General features: G+C 56.2%; 8 protein-coding genes across 8 annotated transcripts; 2 read left to right on the forward strand and 6 right to left on the reverse strand.

Moving 5' to 3' along the window:
* Positions 1-2,891: 2,891 nt before the first annotated feature.
* On the forward strand, positions 2,892-3,719 carry AMMECR1L (AMMECR1-like protein; the record flags this gene model as incomplete). The annotated part of the gene is made up of 1 exon (XM_032020943.1): positions 2,892-3,719. One exon carries the CDS (start codon positions 2,892-2,894, stop codon positions 3,717-3,719), a length of 828 nt encoding a protein of 275 aa, XP_031882115.1.
* A 365-nt stretch (positions 3,720-4,084) lies between these two features.
* Positions 4,085-4,597, reverse strand: CGGC5_v007900 (uncharacterized protein; the record flags this gene model as incomplete). The annotated part of the gene is made up of 1 exon (XM_032020944.1): positions 4,085-4,597. One exon carries the CDS (start codon positions 4,595-4,597, stop codon positions 4,085-4,087), a length of 513 nt encoding a protein of 170 aa, XP_031882116.1.
* A 1,482-nt stretch (positions 4,598-6,079) lies between these two features.
* On the reverse strand, positions 6,080-7,330 carry set5-5 (SET domain-containing protein 5; the record flags this gene model as incomplete). The annotated part of the gene is made up of 1 exon (XM_032020945.1): positions 6,080-7,330. One exon carries the CDS (start codon positions 7,328-7,330, stop codon positions 6,080-6,082), a length of 1,251 nt encoding a protein of 416 aa, XP_031882117.1.
* Positions 7,331-8,371: 1,041 nt separating this feature from the next.
* Positions 8,372-9,543, reverse strand: CGGC5_v007902 (Vegetative incompatibility protein HET-E-1; the record flags this gene model as incomplete). The annotated part of the gene is made up of 3 exons (XM_066151927.1): positions 8,372-8,426; positions 8,516-8,586; positions 8,683-9,543. The coding sequence occupies 3 exons, from the start codon at positions 9,541-9,543 to the stop codon at positions 8,372-8,374; spliced, it is 987 nt and encodes a 328-aa protein (XP_066008663.1).
* A 660-nt stretch (positions 9,544-10,203) lies between these two features.
* CGGC5_v007903 (Secondary metabolism regulator LAE1) lies at positions 10,204-11,403 on the reverse strand (the record flags this gene model as incomplete). The annotated part of the gene is made up of 1 exon (XM_032020947.1): positions 10,204-11,403. One exon carries the CDS (start codon positions 11,401-11,403, stop codon positions 10,204-10,206), a length of 1,200 nt encoding a protein of 399 aa, XP_031882119.1.
* Positions 11,404-13,160: 1,757 nt separating this feature from the next.
* On the forward strand, positions 13,161-14,433 carry vps74 (Vacuolar protein sorting-associated protein 74; the record flags this gene model as incomplete). Its single annotated transcript, XM_032020948.1, has 4 exons — positions 13,161-13,433; positions 13,510-13,756; positions 13,843-14,294; positions 14,344-14,433. The coding sequence occupies 4 exons, from the start codon at positions 13,161-13,163 to the stop codon at positions 14,431-14,433; spliced, it is 1,062 nt and encodes a 353-aa protein (XP_031882120.1).
* Positions 14,434-15,266: 833 nt separating this feature from the next.
* RRP14 (Ribosomal RNA-processing protein 14) lies at positions 15,267-17,152 on the reverse strand (the record flags this gene model as incomplete). The annotated part of the gene is made up of 3 exons (XM_032020949.1): positions 15,267-16,835; positions 16,952-17,035; positions 17,132-17,152. 3 exons carry the CDS (start codon positions 17,150-17,152, stop codon positions 15,267-15,269), a joined length of 1,674 nt encoding a protein of 557 aa, XP_031882121.1.
* An 871-nt stretch (positions 17,153-18,023) lies between these two features.
* Positions 18,024-19,817, reverse strand: HPC2 (Histone promoter control protein 2; the record flags this gene model as incomplete). Its single annotated transcript, XM_032020950.2, has 2 exons — positions 18,024-18,321; positions 18,373-19,817. 2 exons carry the CDS (start codon positions 19,815-19,817, stop codon positions 18,024-18,026), a joined length of 1,743 nt encoding a protein of 580 aa, XP_031882112.2.
* Between the last annotated feature and the right edge of the window lie 1,999 nt (positions 19,818-21,816).

Consider the following 21,816-nt stretch of genomic DNA (forward strand, 5'->3'; position numbering starts at 1 on the left):
TGTCAACGTCAAGTCAAGACTGTCAAACTTGAGGCAAAAGCATCGCCGCCGGGCACTTCTGTCAGATCGACCATCACGAACAAGTCTGAAGTCGCCAACGACCCAGACGATCGGAATGCAACACCATGGTCGTCCTGAGCCGCCCTCTCCAATAATGGCCCCAACGCGAACGAAACATCAGACCCAAACTCTAATGGCCTTCCCCCGTCGCTTGTTGCGACTTTCTGGGACGAAAGGGGTGGAGCGCGCGCAAGGGACTTTGTGTGTGTGCTGATGCTGGCGAAGAACAGACCAGTCCCTGTCATCGCAACCGCGTCCATCCAGGCTGCAAGTTTGGAACGGAAAATTTCACGACCCGCCAGAGAAGGATTCGACATCAGGCAGTCACATTTTCGAGCTCCATCAACCACTCCGCAGATGCCATGGCGACGGGATTGTATTTTCCCTTTTGAAGCAGGCTGGAGCCGCGCTAGAAGGATGAATCGTGGCTGAGCTCCCTCAAACGACGGCCATCACCCCGTGGATACTGCCCCAGACCGCTGAAGCGAGCCCAGGTTTGCTTCTTCTTTGCTCGCTGCGACACCCCTGTCGTCAACACCCACTTCTGGTGGGTTTTCCGCGTTTAAGCTTACAAGCAAGTCTTTCCTGGTTTTCCAAGTCCCAAGACTCAGAAATAGCAACCAGTCGGATCATCCTTTTGACAGGCGAGTTCGCGCAGCAGCCCCCCGATTCGGTTTGACGTGGTGGAGGGTGAGTGGCAGAAGTATGTGTGCGCATTGATGGCAGCCCGTTCACTGTAATACATGTTATTGGTCCAATGACTTTCTGTGGAAAAAAAACGGTTGGCATTTGCACGCAATGTGCCCATGCCAACCAAGTATATTCAGAATATTATCTGCCTCAGAGGGCGGTGGATTAAGTGGCACCCTCGTGAACCCGATCCCAGATCAAAATAATGTCAATATCGTTGATTGATTGCCATGGTGCCTATTTCGCCTGGTCCCATCCCGGTGTTGTCGCCAGATTATGAGATTACAGGCGTCTTTGTGTAGTATATGTTGTTGCAGTTCGTAAAGCAAGTGTCGGACCCCATTCCATGCTCCTCATTTCGAGTCGAGACATTTTAGAGGCCGGCCGCCTTGTTGGCCTGGTAGACGCCGGCGGAGTTGAAGGGAACGATGTTGCCATTGGCGTCAGTCATGGCGGCCTCGTTGACGGGGACGCTGTTGGCCTCCTGGCGAGCCTCGATCGCTGTGTGAGTCGTTAGCATCAAGTGGTTCCATCTCCATCATTTTCAGAACGTACGCTCGGCGGGGGCAGCTGCGACGACGGCAGCGGCGAAGGCAAAGAGAATGGCAGAGTACTTCATTTTGACGGTAGTTGTTGGTTGTTTTCGAACGAGTGTCGGCCGGCGACGAGCAGATAATTCCTGTACAAGAAGAGAAGGTTTGGAAGAGAGTGTTGTTTGTTGGTTAGAGAACAGGATCAGAAGAAACGGAACACGGGAAGGACATGCGGGTATTTGTATCTTTGTCGAGGACTTGTCGAGGAGAGCCCAACGCCCAGGGGGTTGCGCCAAGTATCACCATCGATATCATACATCAGATATGGTATAGGGAGACGACGTGCGCACGGGTGCCGAGCCATCCAGAAGTGCTGTCATCCAAAATCTGACTGGAACTACACAGTCGTTGCCCCGGGCCCTCGAGTTGAGACCAGCGGTCAGGGCTTCCGCCCGGTTCCATCCCTGGTCATCGTCGCCGCAGCCCAATGTCGATTGCTTGGCCATAACATCACTCAGAGGAGGAAGTTGTCAACGGGTCGAGGATGGGGGAACAAGGGACCTCCCAGCGTGTCACCGCACTAACAGGAACCACACCAAGCGATGAACGATGCCCCAGCCCATCCGTTGCTGCCCCGGGCTTCGCCTGCTTCAGAGAGGATACTGAGGAGAGGGTGGCCACTGATCAGAAGCGTCCAAGAGGGCTGATCGCGGTAGACAAGAAAACCGCAGTGGTAGAAAAGGTCTGAAACTGGGCTGTGACGAGGGAGACGCGTAGGGGTGGCCCACTAGTCTAAGTGAATGCCGTGTCACAGAGGCTCGCCTACGGCTCGGACGGGCGTTGATCATACAGCAAGCCGCTCGCTATGAGCGTGTTCCGGTAGCAAAGTCAGCAGGGAAGCGGGTTTTAACGTCTGAACCCCAGTGTTGCCAAGTCTGCACCCCGGTGTACCTTATTGTGAAGCTTAGCCAGAGGCTGGGGATGTTGGATTCCTCGCGTGGGATGTGGGAGAGTCCAGAACCGGCCTTTTCCCTGACGGCCTCGACGGCACAGCTTCGACGGGATGAAGGTGTTCGGACCAGAGGCGTTCCCGTCCAGGAGGCGTTTCGAAACCAGCCAACCCCTGTGGTGTAGATGTCAGGGGCAGTGTGACGCAGGGAAATCATTTGGGCGGCCCGTCATATTTTTAGTCGGATCGTCAGTCGCTGCTTATGTAAGGCATGGTTTGCATTCCTCGGGCACAGCACAAAACTTGTGCATGTGTTATGCTTCATAGCACAGGCACAATCTTATGCCACCCGTATCCAGCTGCATCAAATCGCGGGGTTCGTTATCGGAAGTGGGGTTCAGCTGGAGTGATCCCAAGGCCCCCTCTCAGCCCAGTGACATGCCATTCCTCCAGCTACCCGTACCTAACTGACAATCTACCTATCCTCCCCCATTCCAACCTAAGCTTCTTCTCCAACCTCCAACGTGCCAGACTGCCCATCTCCGCCATATCACGCTGCTGCTGACCCTGTGCGACCGTTCTGCGGACGCTGTGAAGCTCTCTGCTACTTCCCCAAACAACACGCCACTTCGCCACATTCCTCCCTTTGAAACGAGCTCATGGCGACTGTGGGACACTGCCTGTACTGCTTCGAGGCGCTGGCTTCGCACCTGGAAAAGCGGCGGGGTATTTCCCTCAAAGAGATCCAGCAATCATGGCCCGAGTACGCAAAGACCCTGTCGTCCGGCCTCGGTGACGGCAAGGATGCTTCCAAGAAGCTCCTCCCGGCCCTGCAACGCCTCGCCGAGCCCGCCAGCGACTCAGGCTCCGCCTCCTCCGGCTCCAGCCTTTCGCTGCCGGCAGAGACCCCCGAGACATCCGTTGACTCCCTCGCCGATGCCGACGACGACGACGACGACGATGTCATCACCGAGTCCCCGCTCTTCGTCACCTGGAACACGGTCTCACCACGCTCGGGCCACCGCTCGCTGCGGGGATGCATCGGCACCTTTGAGCCGCAGGAGCTCGAGGACGGCCTGTCGAGCTACAGCTTGACGTCGGCGCTGCACGACATGCGATTCCCGCCCGTCGAGACGTCGGAGCTTCCCTCGCTCGAGGTCGCCGTGACCCTGCTGACCGACTTTGAGGACGCTGACGACGCCATGGACTGGACGCTCGGTGTGCATGGCCTGCGCATCAGCTTCTTCTACCACGGCAAGCGATACGGCGCGACCTACCTCCCTGACGTCGCCGTCGAGCAGGAGTGGACCAAGGAGGAGACGCTCGTGAGCCTCATGCGCAAGGCCGGCTGGATGGGCCGCAAGGATAAGTGGCAGGAGGTCGAGCTTAAGGTCGTGCGCTACCAGGGCAAGAAGGAGTCGCTGGAGTATGCCGAATACAAGAAGTGGTACGACTGGTACAAGAACAACAAAACCAAGTCCGGCTGAGGCCCGGCTGGTCTTTCATGACGGAACATGACGGGCGTTACTGGGACACGGGTACATTTTGGTGGTATACGGACAGGATAGAGGCGTGGTCTCCTTCGGATAGAAGAGGATAGCCTTGTGTTAATACAATTATCATGACTACTCGATAGGATGAATGTGCGTTTACAACATGGCTTCCGCCGTCTTTTTGTTTGGTAGGCTCTTGGCATTGAAAACGCCGCCGCTGCTATGTCCTTGCTAATTATGGACAGAAGATATCTCGCACAGAATCATCATCGTGTCGTTGAATTCCCATTTCGTCGTATGCCATGTCCTAGGCCACTCGCTTTGATGGCTTCCCAAGACATGAAGCCTCAACAGATCATCTAATACCTGGTCCTGCTACGACTGGATCGGTATACTGCAGCCGGGGGCCTTGGTGAAGCGCTCGGCCTCCTCTTCTCGTACACAACAGGCTGCGCGTATCGGACCTCTTCGACCTCATACGAAGGTCGGCGCGAACGAGATGTCTCGTGGTGGTAGCGGTGCTGGCGCCTCCTGTGATGGCGTGCGCCGGGAGACCTGCCGCGGTACTTGCGGTCGTACTTGCGGTCGTATTCGTCCGGCTCGCCCCACGAGTTTGGCCTTTTCCAGAGGCCGCAGGACTTGAGGATCCACAGGAGGATGAGGAAGCCCGCGATGGAGCCGATGACGATGCCGGCGATGGCGCCGCCGCTGAGGTTGTTGTTTGATGCGCTCTCCGCGGTCGTCTCCGGGGTGGATGTGATGGTGACGACGACCTGGCGGGCGTCGAAGGTTCTCGTCGGGTTTTCTTGCGAGGATGCCGCGCGGGGGATGAGGCCGGCGAGGGCGTTGAAAGCTGGTGTTACTGGCGCCATTGTCGTGACTTGACGGCGAGGCAGAGAGAGAGAGAGACGGCCGATGAGGGAAGCGGAAGAGCAGACGAGAGAGATATTACGGCACCAGAGACGGAACGGGACGGGAGCACCAATGGAAATACTACAGCAATGATTGATAAATGACGCCAATCCCCGTCTTAAAGGGAGCATCGAAAAGGAAGAATGGCCTGGTCGAGGGCTCGACTAACACCTCGGCCGAGGGATGGGGCTGGGGACTGCAAGTCATGGCATCGATGTGACAAGCAGGGGTAAGGATGTCAACTACGGGCCAGTCATGTCGACGATGTTGGGTGATATGGCGCCGTGTAAGTGTGGGTGGGAACGCGGAAATGGAAATTTCTTGGACGAATCCCCCTCACGACAAGGTAGATGTTGGACTCTGGCAGGTCTGCAGCCTTGTCTCTGCGCATCTTTTACAGCCTGTATCCCGGCATTGATGGGATTCAAGCTGCAGGAAACACGAGGGTTCCGGTTCCACATGTCCTCGATCGCCGTCTTGATGCTTATTTATCGACCGAATCATCTCACAAGGGAGACGTATTGCTTTGTGTTGGTGGAAGTGGTGGCCCCCTCCCTCGGCTCTTGACAAAGGCGCAAATGCGAGAATTTTGCGTTCCTTGCTTGTGCATCGGCCGAGGATAGAGCCCCCACGGCAAACGGGGACCAAGCAGCGGGCTAGCAAAGTTGGCGAGGCCGGCTAGAGAGTTATTCGCGATGTGACTCTGTGGGAAGAAGTTGTGGGTGGAGCTGCGAGCTTCCCATCACCTTTACGTCACTGGTTGAGCTGCTTTTCCCAGAGGCGGGTGGTTGGGAAACACCCCCGAAAATGCCGCCAAATGCGCCGTGGCCATTGGCCAATGCTCCGGACGTCGCTGTCCGGCAGTGCTGGAAGGAACCTGGGGAGAGGCCCCACCCGCACCAAGCTGCCGTCCACCACACCACCTCATTCTCTAGTGTTCTCGCTGTCAATCTTGATCAAGGATGGCCCTTTTCTGCGGGTTTTCGCTGTCTTTTGCACTTTGCCATCTTGCCTTGGGTTGGCCCCGTTCCTGAGGCTAGAACGCATGTCTTTGATCTCAATCTTTGTGGCGGATTGTCGGTTGGGTGAGACAGACACCCGTCCCCCCTCCACGACGAAGGGCATAATTCAGCCGGTTGGAACAGTTGCATTCGACCGCTGGTCAGCCCGGGCTTGGTTGCAGTGGGCGTTTTGAAATCTGTGAGTGTCGGTCGAGGAAATGTGTCAAGAGTCTCTTCATTACGACCTCGCTCGAGCATGTCGAGTCATGGCATCGACGCCGTCTTTAGTACCGGCCATCCGCTATCGAGACCGCCATTCGTAACGGGACCTCCACTGCCGGCGGAATGGCACAAGCCCGTGGTGTGGAACCCAATCGGCATCTTCATGAATGTCTTCGGACTCTACATTGATCCATTGTATCGTCCCAAGTGTTCGTCGCCTTATTTTACCCTTCCCCTCCATGTAAAGTGCCCTTTGGGATCAGCTGCTAGCTTTTGCATCGCCTCAACGTCTGCCGTCCCTGGCCCATTCTCCATCAACCCGGCCTCCACCGCCAGCTTTGCATACTTTACGGACTGCTTCGCATGCCCGAGCAGGTTGAAATTGAGCGCTGCGATGGTATAGGCGCCCGCGAGCTTCGACTCTAGCCTCTCCTCCTTGTGCAGCTTCAGAAACTTCTCAATGAGCGCGGTCGTCACCCTGGCGTTGATATCCGAAAGCGTCCTATCGATTTCCTGGATATCCATCAACCGCTGATCAGACGCCGCCGCTTGCTTCTTCGCCAGACTGCACTGCGAGCACCCGCACTCGAAGCCCCACGCCAGCTTCGCGCGGTGCTGTCTCTCGGACCGCACGCCCAGCTGGTCGAGGTACGATATCGTGAGCTCCTCGCCCGACTTCACCGGCCGCACGACCGTGGTCCGGTGACGTCCGTCGGCGCCGATGTGGAAGGCGACGTTGGGCCGGCAGTCGTGGTTGTACCGTGACACTTCGGGGTAGTTGCCGTAATGGTGGCCGTCGCCCTGAGCTCCCCCGCCGAGGTCCATCTGGAACGAGTTGGTCTGCATGATGTCGACGACTTTGTGGCCGCCAAAGTGGCCCATCTGGCCGAAGAACGTCTCTCGTGTTGATGCCGGAAGAAGCTGCGCTACGGAGTCGAGGAGACGGTGCTGTTCTGCCGGCGGTGTCCGTTCGATGAACGCGCGATGGGCGATGAGGACTGGCGTTTTCAGCATGACTGTGTCCCCTCGGGCGAGCGACCTGTTGGCGATCATGCCCAACCCTTTGCCCTCAACCTTGGTGACGCGAAATGATGGTTTTGAGGCACTCGGATCATCCGCGGTCTGGAATTTTGCCTCCACATCCTTCAACTTTTGCACATTTTCTGGCGTCGAGATGATGGCCACCCCTCGTCCGGCAGCAAAGCCCCGGCTGGCGTATAAGCAGTAGTTGCCCGCGCATCCATGCGGTCCGGTCCACCCTAGAGGCTCATTTTGCCTCGTGTTATTCTGTGAACTCCATTCAGAGTGATTTTCTGTTTTCGCAACATCCCATGGTGAACACTCCAACAGCGACTCTTCCAGGGGGGTCCAGGGGCAGATTCGCGACCCCCGAAGCTGCGCTTGGGCCTCGGGCGCGGCGGCGGAGCAAGATGCCAAGGCGAGAGATATTATTGCTAACGAGGAAAACATGATGGAAAAGTGATGAATAAATTTCCAATTGATTTTCTCTGGGAACACAATGGTTTTGCTTCAGATGAAATGAAGTGACGTTAAAGTAGCCGATCAAAACATGGGATGAAGTATGCCGGTCTTTCGTACCAAGACATCTCCACTCGTTTCACCCACGGTGCTGAAACTTGGGTGGACGAGAGATCAGCGAAACGCGGCGGTTGGATGGCTTGTCGTCGTCTCATCTTTTTCTTGGGACGCGGCGGTCGTTGGGTGTCCGTCTTGTCAGGAGAAAGTCAAAACTGACACCTGAGGTGGAAATGCGGAGGCTTGGCGACAAAGTCGCGAACACCGAAGATTCAACTAAGTGATCTGGGCCAACCAAATCGAAATATTGGGTTGCATTGGAACAAGGTGGGAATATAAAATATTTTCGACATTCTAGACGAAATATCTCCTCAAGCATTCATTGCAGTGACTCTCATCGACACTACATGTTCCCGCAAAGTCATCAATCTTGTTGACATCTCGCAAGAGACTGCAAATTTCCACTTGTCAGTGAGCTTCGACTTTAGGCGATCGACAAGACGTGCGGACTGTTTTGCTTTGTCTTCGAGTAGCACCTTGGCTGGCAGCTCAGTATTCTGCCTGCAAAGAGGCTTCCATCCATGACCGTTTGCTGCTGTGACTGCGTTATAAAGCTCAGTTTGGAATGTCGAAGTTGCCAGACACATTGCAGGTTGGTCTAGACAGCCTTCCAGGAACCAAGTAAACAGACAAAAGTCCTGACCTGTGGAGTTCCACTCCGAGGACGCGTCGGCCATCAAAACAATCTTGAAGCGCACGAACCCGTGAAAGTTTCTCAACCCTCCAGTCGAGAAACCACGTCTATCAGAATCCCAAAGCTCCCAGGGTGATGCGTCGACAAGCTCCAGTCGTGCGGGGACAGCTACACCGATAATTCGAACGTCTCTAGGAAAAACAATGCTTCCATGGGATCCCTCGATGGTGCGTGATTGCCGTGGGTTCAGATGCCTCCTGATCAACAAACGAGTGTTTGGTTTAGGGTTTATACGGTGCAGCCGCGACGCCAATTGTACGAAGGGACTTGATCTCACTAGAGTACCATCTCCTTGGTCCCTGAGCAGAATGCAAAGGTTTCCACTTTCACTGCCCTCTCTCAGACGACATCCAAGTTCCATAAACATTTCCTGCCAATCGTGTTGAGAACCGAAAACCTCAGTTTCGATCCGCAAGCCTTTATTCGTCATGGTGTACTGGAAAGCTCATCAGTACAGGGTACTGATTACAGGAGCATACCTGCCGGCAAAGAACATGTGCAAGTGTATCTGATTCAGTCTAAATCAACATACCTCAACTGAAGTCTTCTCTGGTGCTTTTTCGAGTGTCTTGGCAAAAGCAAACATATTAGGTGAGGTTGCTAGAATGCCAAAGTAAACTTGCGGTATCTGGCTAAGACCGGCAGTCTTGCTGTGGCTCCAGGCAAATATCGACGTATCGTGGGTCTCTTTGATGATTTCTTCTTGCAGTCGAATGAAAGCCCTTGAACCCTCGCCATAAAGAAGCGGCATATTCACTCCGAAGACGCCCAGAAGACAGTACGCAAGATCTTCCTCCCTAGTGGTTATTCGGTCGGCGGCCCAGGACATACGACGCGCGATGGGAATGTCAGGAAGCATATCCTCGACAGACTCAGTCACATTGGTCAGAAATTCCTTATCGATTCCGGTTCTTTCTTGAAGTTCGTCGCTAAGATCAGCTCTTGTGCCTAGAAACTTCCAGTCCACGTCGTAGAACTCGACTGAAGACGGGGCAATGAGTTCTTGTAAGGTCCACCCGCGTGTGAACCAGCGCGAGTCCTGAAGGCGTGTTGTTCTAGCGCCTCCGACGTCTGCTAGGTAGGCGTAACATATTGTTGACCTTGCGTACCATTTGAACATGGAATTGATCGCTTCAACCAGCTCTGTGAAGTTCGTTTTGTCGATACAACAAGTGTCAATCCAGGCGTACGAGTAGCCCTGTTCGAGAGCTAGACGGCATGTCTGGTTGATTTTTGCCCAGCCTGGCTTGCTGGCCATAGCCTCGGTATTGCCGACGTCTTGAAAGCTAGCCTCGCCGGATTCCCAGGTATGGGACAAAATCGCGTACTTTTCGGGAATTGATGATCCATAGTACTCTTCGATTTCAAGGCTAGTACAGTTGAGTAGTTTCATGGCGTTCGAGTGTGTCCACAAAGAGTAAATGCGGCGGACTTCTTCACTTAGCACGGATATTCGATGGCTGGGGAAGATAAAAGGTGCCCAACGGTCTGCTCGCGATGCAGTCATGGCATATGATCAGCTGTGATATGCCTAGCTAGGCGGTAAGGCGGCACAGCATAGCTTGGCCATCTCATTTGCCGCTGCAATGCAGTGTGACGAAAAAGCTGTCGGCAGGCCTAGCGAGGCTTGCCTGCCGTGAGACTGCGTCAACATGCAGGAGCCGGTCAGGCATCATAGACCGCAATGCAAACTTCAAAAAGTAGGCAGTGAGAGGCTGGGCGGGCTGTTTCAATGGCCTCTAATTGTGAATTCCGAGCGGTCCTGCTGTCTCAATAATATGTACATGTTCAAGCCGTCTTGGCTAATTGAGCTGCGTCCTCCAGAGCCGTTGCCATATCTCATACGCATCGAATCCAGGAAGCAATGTGACCAGAATGCCATGGTGATAGTGCTTGGCTGCGTCTTACGCTGAGAAATTAAGGGCTCCGCTTCGAAGCCATGCGCTGCTGCCGTTTGGCGAGGATTCTAAATGACTCTGTCGCTCGTTGCGCTCAATAAACTCTCCAGTTCTGGCGATTTGGTAACTTGGCTGCCGTGACTGAATGCCGGTATTCATTTTGGACTCTCAGGATGAGGACTCTTGCGCTTGAGATTCTCCCTCTTTGGACTGTCCACCTGCAGGCTCTCATTCGGCTTTTCTCTTGAAATCTCCTTTGGAACCTCTTTCTTCGATGCAGGCTTTCTCCCGTAGACTGAATACCCATACCAATACGCATGAACACCCAGATTTTTGACATCCTGCCTTACTTGGGAACCGAAAATAATGACCTCGGCAGGCTTCCAACCCATCACGCGGGTCAGCAACGCCATCGCCATACCCTCGATCCCGGGAAGCAAGGAAGCCTGCACCCAGCTGCCAATTTCCTGTAACCTCGGATCTTCGGGCCATGGTGACGCTGGCATCTTCTGCTTCGTAACCGTCACGTTCTCGAAGCCAACCCGCTGGAGGATGCCCTCAAACTCTGACGTGATGGTGAGGGAACGGCCCATCCGCGCAATGGCCTCGCACAGAAGAGACGACCACTTGTACAGGGCGTGGTCTTCCGTTAAGGTTCCGTCGTCGCACGCGACCGGGTAGAGATTGTCGTGGATTTCAAAGTAGCCGCCAGGCTCCAAGTTCTCAAAGGCTTGCTTGGCAATCCATTCCCAGTCGTTGAAGCAGCCGATCATGTTGCGGGAAAAGACAAAGTCGAATTTCTCAGGCCACGCCCACTCCTTTTCGAGGTCGTCGATTTCAAACTGGCAATTGGGCGGAACATATTCGGGCTGAATAGGGCTCAGATCTACGCCGATGACTGTGGCGGTAGGGTGTTCATCAGCGTAGTCCAATGCCCAAATGCCCGTTCCAGTTCCCAGGTCGAGTACTCTCTTGGCGCCGTTCTTCTTGGGGCACAAGCAGAGCTGCCCATCCCACACGACAGTCCACATGTGGTTCGCAATATCCAGGCGTTCCTGCTCGAGGTCGTCATTCGGGAGGACGTAGTGACCGTCACTGAAGCGGTGGTAGGTGCGTCCATTTTCCCTGCGGTAGTCGAGGATACTGGCTTTCAGCGATGCGGTGGAAGCTCCATCGTCATCGTCGTCATGTTCCGGTTGGGTGTAGTACGGGATCTCGAACCTGAAGTCGTGGTCGGAGCCCGCTCCGAAGGCAACAGCCTGAGCTTCGGGTTGGGTCTCGAATTGACCGTCAGGCTGAGTCTCACCGTGGGACTCGGGCTGGGTCTCGGGCTGATCCCGGTGTTCTTGGGCCATCGTGTGTCCCGGCCGCAACGTAGTAGTCGAGAGTCCTTAGCCGTGAGCCATCACACGTCGCGACTCCTGAATCTAAAGGGCTTCTTCTGTTGGTTGCAACTGGAGAGTTGTGCTGGGCACATCCCTTCCCAATATTCCCTGTAAGTTGATCCATCTCCATTGGGTGCTCCACTTTATTGTTTGTTCAAATTGGAGTATTTCCATTTTCCTCAGCTTACCATCCCCGGTCCGGCGACCTTGCCTTTCGGGTCCTAGCGTCGCCGGGCGCGGATCAGGAATAACGTGCTACCGCTCAGACCCGGTCCGGCGCCGACGAGGGCCCACTGTGGACGGGGGACGGCGGCGTCCCGATGAAGCGGCCGTGGGGTATCATAGATACGGAGTTAGCTATTCGCTGGTTTGCATTCCAACAACGGGAAGCCACCATCTCTTGTCAAAAACGTTCCAGCCGAGTGCTCTCTCAGATCTCATAGTTGTCATTGACGCAAACAGCAAACTGCAGGCAAGGGTGCATGTACACTCGTGCCTAAGCCCTCCCACCGCTTCAGTCTAGCCACTCGATATGTATAGTCGCCCGGACACGTGAAAACACCGAAGACCGCGTCGGAATATGAATATCGCGAAGGAGCCGTTCCCACCGGCACATTGTCTCAGTATTGAGTGGATATCTCATCTCAGTCAGCACACGCGTCCGGCCACGTGTTCACGCAAGAAGGAGATAAGATGCGATCTGGCGGAAAAATGGATTCGGCGAGGTGAAACAGGGAGTTGAAAACACGCAGATGAAATTGTGGATTGGGGTGCTGAATTAGACTTTTGCGTACTGAGTCAAGCCGCTGAGGCTGGTTGGTGCATGTTGGTGCCGGCATCGACGGGGGAGCGATTGCGATTGCGATAATCCGGCGTGATATTAGTCTGGTCGAGAATTGAGGGCGATTGAAGGCACAATGATCAGAAAATCTCAACATCAATGTCGTTTCGTTTGATCAAGGGTCTACGGGCGGGGAGATCCAAGATCCACGTCTCCAACAGGTACAGCCAATGGCCCAGTTGATCTAGCTGGTCCCCAGGTGCAGCTCTCAGGTGGCCCGGTGGAGCATCAGCCTCAATGGCGCCACAGTAGCTCAACAGGACCACTCCCTTGGCCCGTGCACAAGGATGGGGCGGTGCAATTCCCAGGCTGCGAGAAATTCCATTCAGCGAGCGAAGGGGCCAAAACTTACCCAAGCAGGCCTTCGGGGAGATACCTAACGGAATACCTGACGAGCAAAGGGCACACGACAGCTGAGCGTCAATCCTTTACGACAATCTGCCCTTCGAACACTTCGTCCCCATCGGCAGGACTGGACCATCGTCTGCGGCACTGGAGAGCCATTCGAACCGCCCCCTTGGCCTGCCCTGCACACTGGGCCCCCCAAAGCACACCTAAACCATTTCAGCGCACCTCCCAGCTGCCACCAGCTCCCTCGCCCGATCGCCGAGATAGGGAGAAGGACGAGCAAAAAAAGGCGCCTCGACATCACGACCGAGCGTCACCAGCCTTACCACGCGGAGCAAACTCCCAACACCCGCCGGCTTCTATCCCATCACTTTTCCATCAAGTGCTCATTCGCGCGCCGTCAACTAGTCTCAAGCGGTTCACCTGCGACGACCGGTTGACCTAGCCTCCCCGTTTCTGGTCAATCCCTTAGCCAGCCTTACCCTTTTTTGCCTCCATTGACGACACCCCCACGATACCCCTCTAACCTTTCGATATAATGTCATCCGCAGCAGGAGGCTTGACTCGACGCCGCGGCGGCGGTGGAGGCGGCGCAGCTGCCGAGGGCGGCGAGACCAGCAATGGCGCCAGCCGGACCAACTCGACGAGCAACTTCAAGGACAGCGCCCCCGAGACGAGCTACGAGAGCGGCGAGAATGGCCACAAGATTGCCTTTGACCCCCGCGACATCAGCGAGAGCGCCGAGCGCAGCAAACAGCCAAAGCTGACTCTGATGGAGGAGGTTCTGCTGCTTGGGCTGAAGGACAAGCAGGTTCGTCGGCACCAAGCTCTGGCATCACGATCCAATCGAATCCTCGTCGCTAATTAACTTTTTTCCCACTCTGCAGGGTTACCTATCATTCTGGAACGACAACATCTCATATGCCCTGCGAGGATGCATCGTCATCGAGCTCGCGTTCCGCGGTCGCATCAGCATGCAGAAGGATGCCTCGAGAAGGCGCTTCCCGCTGGCTGACCGCGTCATCGAAGTTATCGACGAAACCCTGACCGGCGAGGTGTTGCTCGACGAGGCATTGAAGATGATGAAGCAGAGCGAGAAGATGAGCGTGAGCTCCTGGATCGACCTCATGAGCGGTAATGCCCCCCTTCCTCCCTGGGAACAAGCACCACGCTGTCCACTCGGCCACAGAACCAGGAGCTGACGGTGACGCCCACAACAGGAGAGACCTGGAACCTGATGAAGATCGGATACCAATTAAAACAGGTGCGCGAGCGTTTGGCCAAGGGACTCGTCGACAAGGGCATCCTTCGCACCGAGAAGCGCAACTTCTTGCTCTTCGATATGGCGACCCACCCCGTCGCCGACGGAGGTGCCAAGGAGGAGATTCGCCGCCGTGTCCGCAACGTCTTGACCCAGCGCACCGTAGTCCTCCCGGCATCCCAATTTCTGCCCGAGAACCTCGAGTTCCGCTACGTCCGCACCATCGCCATGGTCTGCGCTGCCTACGCGGCCAACGTGCTGGAGAACGCCCTCAGCACTCTCGGCCACGAGGCTCGCGAGCGTGCTTTTGCCCAGACGGACGAGCTCCTCGCCGACTACAGCCAGTGGCCATTCGGAAAGAAGGCGACCGGTAACGGCATCGGTGCCAACCTGCCCCAGGTTATTCAGGAGGTGCGTCACGCACACAATTGCCGCTGTAACCCGAGCTAACAATTCGCAGGAGGTCAGCAAGGGCAAGGACAAGGAACTGCAACTAGAGGTTGTTGCCGCTTGCCTGAGCGTCTTCACCCGCCTCGACTCCCTCCTGTAAACTAATTGATCGACTCGAACAACGAGCGCTCTGCTGCCAGGCCGCCCCAAGGCCTGCAGCAGCTAGCTGGGCGCAAGCTCGGGCATCTCCTTTCCAATCCTATTTGCACCTAGACGACACACTATCGAAGCGCCGCAGCATCCTGCTCCCCCAACCTCCATCTTCGAACCCTCACGAGAAATGACGAAACAAAGCAAGGGGACATGATCTTTTCGCTTTTCTTTCCCCCGAACCCACACACAAAATTTGGTGTTGCATCTAGGCATGGCGGATGGGGTGGGTTATCATGGGGGGACAACCGAAAGGTGGCGCTTTTTCTTATCCATTCTCAGTTGCGCAACCTCACGATAGGGTTCTCAAGGCAAGGGGCGAGATGGAGAAAACAAGGGAAGATGGGAAAGGCCAAAAAGAGAACACATGTGTAGTTGGTTGGGTTCAACTACGTTTTTTTCCCCACCGTAAGCGATCGTTTTAATGTAACTTTTGAAAAAAAAATGTAGCGCGCGCAGGAAAGAGTGCGAGAGATGTCTATTGCAGCCTTCGTCTTGGTGGTGTTGTGAGGAACACTGGCGTTTTGCTTTGCTTCCGTTGTGACTGGGAACGAAGAAATGCGGAAGGGAAACGTAATTGTCATGGCTAGAACGATTTGAAGAATGCATTCATGGTCCCTCCTACGCCGCCATCCCCTTTTTTGTGTAGAAATACAAAATCTTGTTCCCCATAAACGCCGTACATCCGTGGATGATGCTCGAAGACCCTCTTTTCCCCTCGCCAAGATATCGATTAATTTTTGCCTCCCTCACAACCTTGCCTCACTTCGTTCTCGTCACTCTTTATTTCTTCTTCTTACCGCCCCCGAAGCTACCCTCGAACCCGGGACGCGCCTTCTTTGCGCCGCCGCCGACCTTCTTGCCGCTCTTACGGCCCAGCTTGTGCGCGAGCTTGTCATCCTTGCGCTTCTTGATGTTGTCGTCGCGCTTCTTCTGCTTCTCGCGGATGGCCTTGGCGACGCCGTCGCTGCGCTCCTTCCACGCCTTCTCGCTCTTCTTCTTGGTCTGCTCCTTGCGCTTGACGGCCCTCTTGAGCGCGCCCTCGTCGTCGCGGATCTTCTCGCCCTCGGCGCGCCGCCTGGCGATGAGCCATTGCTCCTTCTCGGCGATGTCGGCCTGCTTCTCCTTGTCCAGCGCCGCGAGGCGCTTCTTCTGGTTCTGGATCTTGATGAGCGCCGTCTTGGGGTCCGAGGGGCCCTTCTTCTTGTGCGACGTCAGCGCGTGCGAGAGGTCGTGCGAGAGCCTGGTGCCGTCCTCAAAGGCGACGCGGCCGAAGGCGTAGTTGGCCGGCTCGTCGTCGCGGTCGAGGTCGATGCGGGGCGACATGACGCTCGGCGAGTTGGAGGCGAGGGCCTCCTCGCGCTTGGCCTCCTCGGCGAGCTTGGCCTGGCGGCGGAGCTCCTTCTTGTGCTCCTTGCGCTGGTTCTGTTTCGTGCGGCGGGCCTCGATGAGCTCCGCGCGCGTGCGGATGGGCTTGCCGTCGGCGCCGTCGGCCTTGCGGGCTGCGCGGAGGGCTTCTATCCTCGCGGCGAGGCGGGTGCGGAGGGCGGACGTGTCGGCGGGGAGCTTGATGTGCTTCGGCTTCTCGGAAGGCGGGACCGTGGAGCTGGTGGAGGTCGTGGTGCTCGCGGGGTCGGCGGTGTTCTGGGCGGCGTCAAAGGTGGGCGATTGCGGTGTCGAGTCGCCGCTGGTGTCGGCGGCGTTGTCCATGCCGGCGACGTCCAGCGGGCGCACGTCCTTGCTCTTCTTGGAGGGCTTTTCGTCATCATCGGATTCCTCGTCTACGGTCTCGTAGGCCTCCTCCTCTTCGTCTCTGTCGTGGTTGTTTCCGACAGGCGCAGCATCTGTCGACTCGGCCTTCTTCTGTTGCTTCTTGGGCGCGGCCTTCTTCGCAGCCTTCGCAGGCTCCGCAGGCTTGCTCTCGGCCGCCGCCTCTGCTGGTTCTTCGCCGGCGGCTTCCGCCTTGGCAGCCTTCTTCGCCGCCTTCTTCTCCTTCTTGTCCTGGCGCTTCTGCGTCTTGGCCTCCTTCTTCGCGAGCCTCATGAGCTGTGACTGGGACATTTCGGCGGGGTTGGCGTCGTCAATCGTGTCGATCGGGTCGGCAGTCTTTTGCTTTTTATTCTCCTTGTTGCGGAGTCCCTGGCCGGGGAGCTCCCTCTGGACGCCAGCAATCGGCTCGTCATCATCCTCCTTGTCCTCCTCTTCCTGCATATCCTGGAGCTTTCTCTTGCTGCGCGCCCGCTCGTCCATGACCTCCTTGGCGTTGCGGTTCAGCTCGCTGTCGGGATCCAGCTTGGCCGTCTTTGCTGCTTTGGCCTCAGCCTTTGTCTGCTTCTTCTTTTTCCATTGTTCCTGTGACGGAAGAACCGTGTAAGCCTTTGTCGCGATAGCTCGAAGCGGTTTGATAAAGCGCGGAGGTTGGTGTCCGTTGCCACATGAGAGGCATCCGTTAGGCAGGGCAAACGTACAGAGTTATCTTCCCCGTAATACATCTTTGCTGGAATGAGAGACAAAAGACCATCAAAGGCCTTTGAGTGCTCGCGCAGGCGGTCCTACGTAAAATGTCAATGCCGCTGGCGTCAAAAGTAATCATCACCACCGCCAGCTATTTTTTCCATGCAGGTGGCGGGGCACGGACTTTGACGAACCTGCAATGAAGCGTCCGCCATCTTTTGAACCTTTTGATGCGAAAGCAGAAAGAATATGCCTACTGCAAGCAAGAATAATCTTCTTTCGCCGGGCCGCAAGGGTTGGAGGGGTGGCTGCGGAAGGGTGAGAGTGTTCGCGGTTGGGCGGTGCAGGACAACTCTACTCGGTGAGGTGAGCTTTTGCTGGCTGGCGGTTGCGGGCGGACTGGCTGCGAATTTTCGGGCGTTCGAAATTTTTTGGACTGTGGAGAAATCGCTTATGCGAAATCTTGGCACTTTTCTGCCGCCTGGAACACCCCATTTTCAGGGGCGGTGAGTGCTGTAAGCACCCCCGCAATGATATAGCGCCCCGATACCTTATGTAAATGTTTTTTGCTGCACCTTGGACGGGGCCCAGAACGACAAGCCTTTCTCTCGGCAGGGACCTTGTTTGCACTTGAAACACCCGCCTGGGCGACGCTCACATTCAATGACAGCTGGTTGAGAATGTTTTAGCAACTAATACTGCGAGTAGTACGCAATGCTTTGTTTGCAGTTCCAGCGCGAAACGCCTCTAGAAATACAACTGAACTCCGTAAATACCAGCAACTCTTTATCGGCGTTTCCTCTCAGTGTAGGCCTCTAAGTGGACCCGGTCGTGGTTCCGGTCCGTCCAACGAATCAGTCCGCCAAACGCCGCTCTTCCGGGATCCCATGCCGTCCCAAACCGTCCTCGAACAGTATACCATGCCGAACCATGTCAACCCAAATAACGTCAAAGACCAGGACAACGCATATCAACATTCAATGCAGGCTTGTGCCCTCGCCGTCCGGAAGCCATGGCTGTTCTAGTTGCATTGCAACGGTTGCCAGTGATGATGGCAGCAAATCAAAGATTCTCCTATTGGAGTGTTTAAGCTCCAGCCATTCCAGCCGCAAAGGAAGGCGTCTGGGGCTGAAGCGAGTAGCCGTTGGCGGCCTTGCTGAGCTCGGCTTGACGCTCTCTCTCGGCCTTTTCGCGCTCTCGTTGTTCCTTCTCCGACTTGGTGATACGCGGCTTGCGCGTGAGGGAACCGCCGCGAGATCCACGCCCACCTCTGGAACCGGGACCGCCGCCGCGGCCAGTGCCTCCTTCGCCGCGAGTGGTTCCGCCACGGCCGCCGATGCGGCCTCCTCTGCTGCCACGACCGCGCTTGGGCAAGCCATCAGGTCTGAGATGTGTTAGTGAACCGCCTTTAAGTGACATGCTAGAGTGAACATACCGTAGGTTATCAGCTGGCTTCTCCGGTTCCTGTACCAGGGGTCCAGAGTAGACAAAGAAACCGTCTCGACTGGCCGCAGCCTGCTGCTCCCACAGAAGCTCAGAGTCGTCGACGAAGTCATCGTCCTTGTCATATTCGTCCTCCTTGAAATTGCGCTTCTTCTTCTTGGGCTTCTCGGGCTCGGCGCCGCTAGTCATACCGCCCATCTCGACGTTGCTCGCCTCCTTGTCTGAGTCCTCGGACATCTCGTCGCCAGATTCCTGGCCTGACGCCGTCTTCTCCAAGGCAGCTGATGCAGCGGCGATTCTGGCCTTGCGGTCGCGCTTCTCGGCCAAGCGAGGGTGAAGAGCATCCCATCCATACTTCTCCTCGGCCATGCGCATGACGTTGACGTAAATATTTGTGTCGCCCGGCTTGATGGGGATGTCGAGAACAATATCGGGCGCCTTGTATTCCTTTCCGGTGGACTTGCCAAAGTCGAGAATGGACCGGTCGGCGTTGCCCTCGGGCTCGTCCAGGGCGCTCATCTTTGGTGACGAGATACCGGACTTTTGCGGCTTTTGCTTCGGTGAAGGCTTCTTGCTGGCTACTGATCCGGCGGTTGATACGGCTTCTCTAGGCTTGTCCGCCTTTGAAGGCAAAGGCGGCGGAGCAAGCGACTTTTGCTCTGGCACCGGCGGCTTGGAAATTGTCTGGGGCGTTGACCTGACCGGATATGACGGTGATGCCGGGACTGATGCGGAGTCTTGCGGACGAGACTGCGTTGAGGCGCGGAAGCTCTGGTTGGGGGAGGCTACGTTATGTGTGGGCTCGACAAGGCTGGCGATGGACGGAGATGCGCTTGGCCGCGCGACAGTCTGCGCAGGAGGTCGTGGGGACGAGGCACTGCCGAAGATCTCTCTGATGGGGTCGTAGTTACCGCGGATGGGGTCGTAACTTTGTCCGCTGGTACGCGTGGGCAAAGACGCGCTTTGAGGCTTCGATTCGGGCTCGGGATCGGAATTCAGGATGCTTTGCATGGAGCGTGGAATGTCCTCTCGTTTGGGGACCTTTTGTGCTGTGTGTTCGGGCTGGGCAGAGCTCGGTCGTGAGTCGAAATTGCTGACGAGATCTGTAATTTTGGCCTGTCGGGACGGGGGCGTCGCGGACGATGCTGCCGCTGCGAGAGATTTTGAGTCCGACCCTGCATCGGCATCCTGTGCAGGCGCGGATTTCCTCTTACGCTGAATCGGGGGCGCGTTGGGATCGCGAGGTTTCCTGGGCCGGCGCACCTTGGGCGGCTCATCTGGGTTCTTGGACTTAACTGTCGAGCCGGGCTTGCGACCGGGCTTCTTTCTGGGGAGGCCAGCGGCCGTCAAGCGGACCTCGGGCTGGGGCTGCTCGTTACCCGACAGCACGCCGAAGCGTGGCTGCGAAGGGTCGACGATGATTTCATCCATGTCCATGTTGTTGTTGGGTTGGCTTCGCAGAGGCGAGCCGGGTTCTGAGATAGAGCCGGAAGGTGGTGACGAAAGATCTGGCGAGGAGTTGTCGCACATATCTTGCTCTCGTCCACCACCAAAATGACCGCGCCGGAGTGGACTCTAGATAACTAGGTCCTTCTGCAGGGGGTGCACCGCCAATCAGTTACGAAAAAGAGTGTAGATGCAGCTCCAGGATGTCTCTAATGGCGACAGCTGCAGAAGCTGCAGTGCATCGAAGAGGGTGGTGAGATTCGTTGTGCTGCGGGTTCCCTTGGTAGGGTGTCGTGAATGACCTCACTTTTTTTGTCAGGTACAAGGGGGCGCGTGTTGCAGTGCGTTTGGCGTTTGGCGGTGTCGGATTGGCCGATTTGGGGGTGTGGTGTCGGGGTATGTGGAATTATGTAAGATGGACTAGGTTGGCTAAGGCAGGAGAGGCTGCAGCAACAGATGAGCAGTTGGTCACCTGTGGTGTGGCCGTGCGGAGTCGCTGGGGTGGGAACTCGTGAATAACCTCAAGAGCTCTCCGAGACGTGTTTTTTGACGACAGTCGACGCCGTTGAGGTCGAAAAATCGATGAAATCGGGATCGGCGTAGGGAAATGGAGGCCGTCAAAAGATACAGCTTATTGAGCTGCAGCGAATGATGGTCTTTTTGCGATGTCGACGATGGGCGCAGACGTCGAAATTGATGAGTTTGGTGTTGCTGCAGTCAAAATTGCAGTGTCGTGGGTAGTTGTGAGAAGGGGAAAGGAGGAGGGAAATGGGAGCGGCGAAGAGGAGATGGGGATGGCTACGTTTTTGGGGGGAACAAGATTTATTTTTTGGGCCGACATTTGGCTGCTGCGCAAGACGAGAAAAACGGGGCACCGAGCAGACGTGGATGGCCTCAGCAGGCGTGAATGGCAAGGGAAATTTTATTATTAAACCCGAATTAGAGATCCGGACTAGCTGGGGGGCACATCGATGGGATCAGATGGCCACAGTACCACGAGGAACGTGGACGTGGACGTGGACGGGGACGTGGACCAGGACGGGGGCGGGCCACGGGGCTAGGTGATGGACCAAGAAGCGCGAGAAGGCAAAAGAAAGAAAGGAACGACTAGGCCTGGGGGAACGGAATGGATGGGGGAATGCGAATGGGAGCGGGAGAGCGGCAGACGGACGAGACGGAGAAGCAAGACCAGGAGAACTGGGAATGGGAGCAAGCAACAACATGCAAAGGTGGACGGCCGGAGGGAAAGCACCAGCCAAAGGGAGGCAAGTAAGGTAATGGGAAGTGGAGGCGGGAAGGGGGGAAAACACCAAGAGGACGAAGCGATGGCACCTCGTGAACGGGTCGCCCAGAGAGGGAAGAAGACGTAGCAGTGCAAGTGATTGTGTAGGCACGGCTTGGTACCGTGAGGTAAACTTCCAACGTGGGCGAGACCCGGAAAGACAAGATGGACGGGTGCGAGGAGGGAAAGGCGCAAAAAGTGAGGTAAGAGAGGTACACCGTACCAAAGCCTCACTTTGCGATGAGCAAGGTCGTCTGGTGGGAAAGGGAATGGCATGGGGGGGCGGAATGGGAATGGAAACACGCCCCCGGGGCAGTTGGCAGTGGGAAGAACACCATGTTTCGCCAGTCGGCAAGGGGAAAAGACCAGTCGTCAGGTGTCAAGATGAACGACGGACGATGGACGACGACGAGGAGACCAGTCATGCAGGGCAGGCAGGCTGCGAGGAACCGACCGACCGACCGACCGACGATGAGCTTGCCGCGGCAGGCAGGAATAACCCAACAGTCAACAACACTGTGGGAACTTGGAAGGCGAGGTGTGTATTGCGCGCGCGTGTGTGCTGCAGCAGGTGCGGTCGTTGTGCCGGATGGATGCGGCGATATCAATTGGGACGGGACGGAGCGACAGAGACAGTGAGCGAGCTTGACAGTGAGAAGAGAAAGGCGGCGCTCCGCAAGAGCAAGTGCAAGTACATGCAAGCGAGGG

The sequence above is a fragment of the Colletotrichum fructicola genome (assembly GCF_000319635.2).
Source record: "Colletotrichum fructicola Nara gc5 chromosome Unknown KSG_Nara_v1_contig04, whole genome shotgun sequence".
Lineage (NCBI taxonomy): Eukaryota > Fungi > Ascomycota > Sordariomycetes > Glomerellales > Glomerellaceae > Colletotrichum > Colletotrichum fructicola.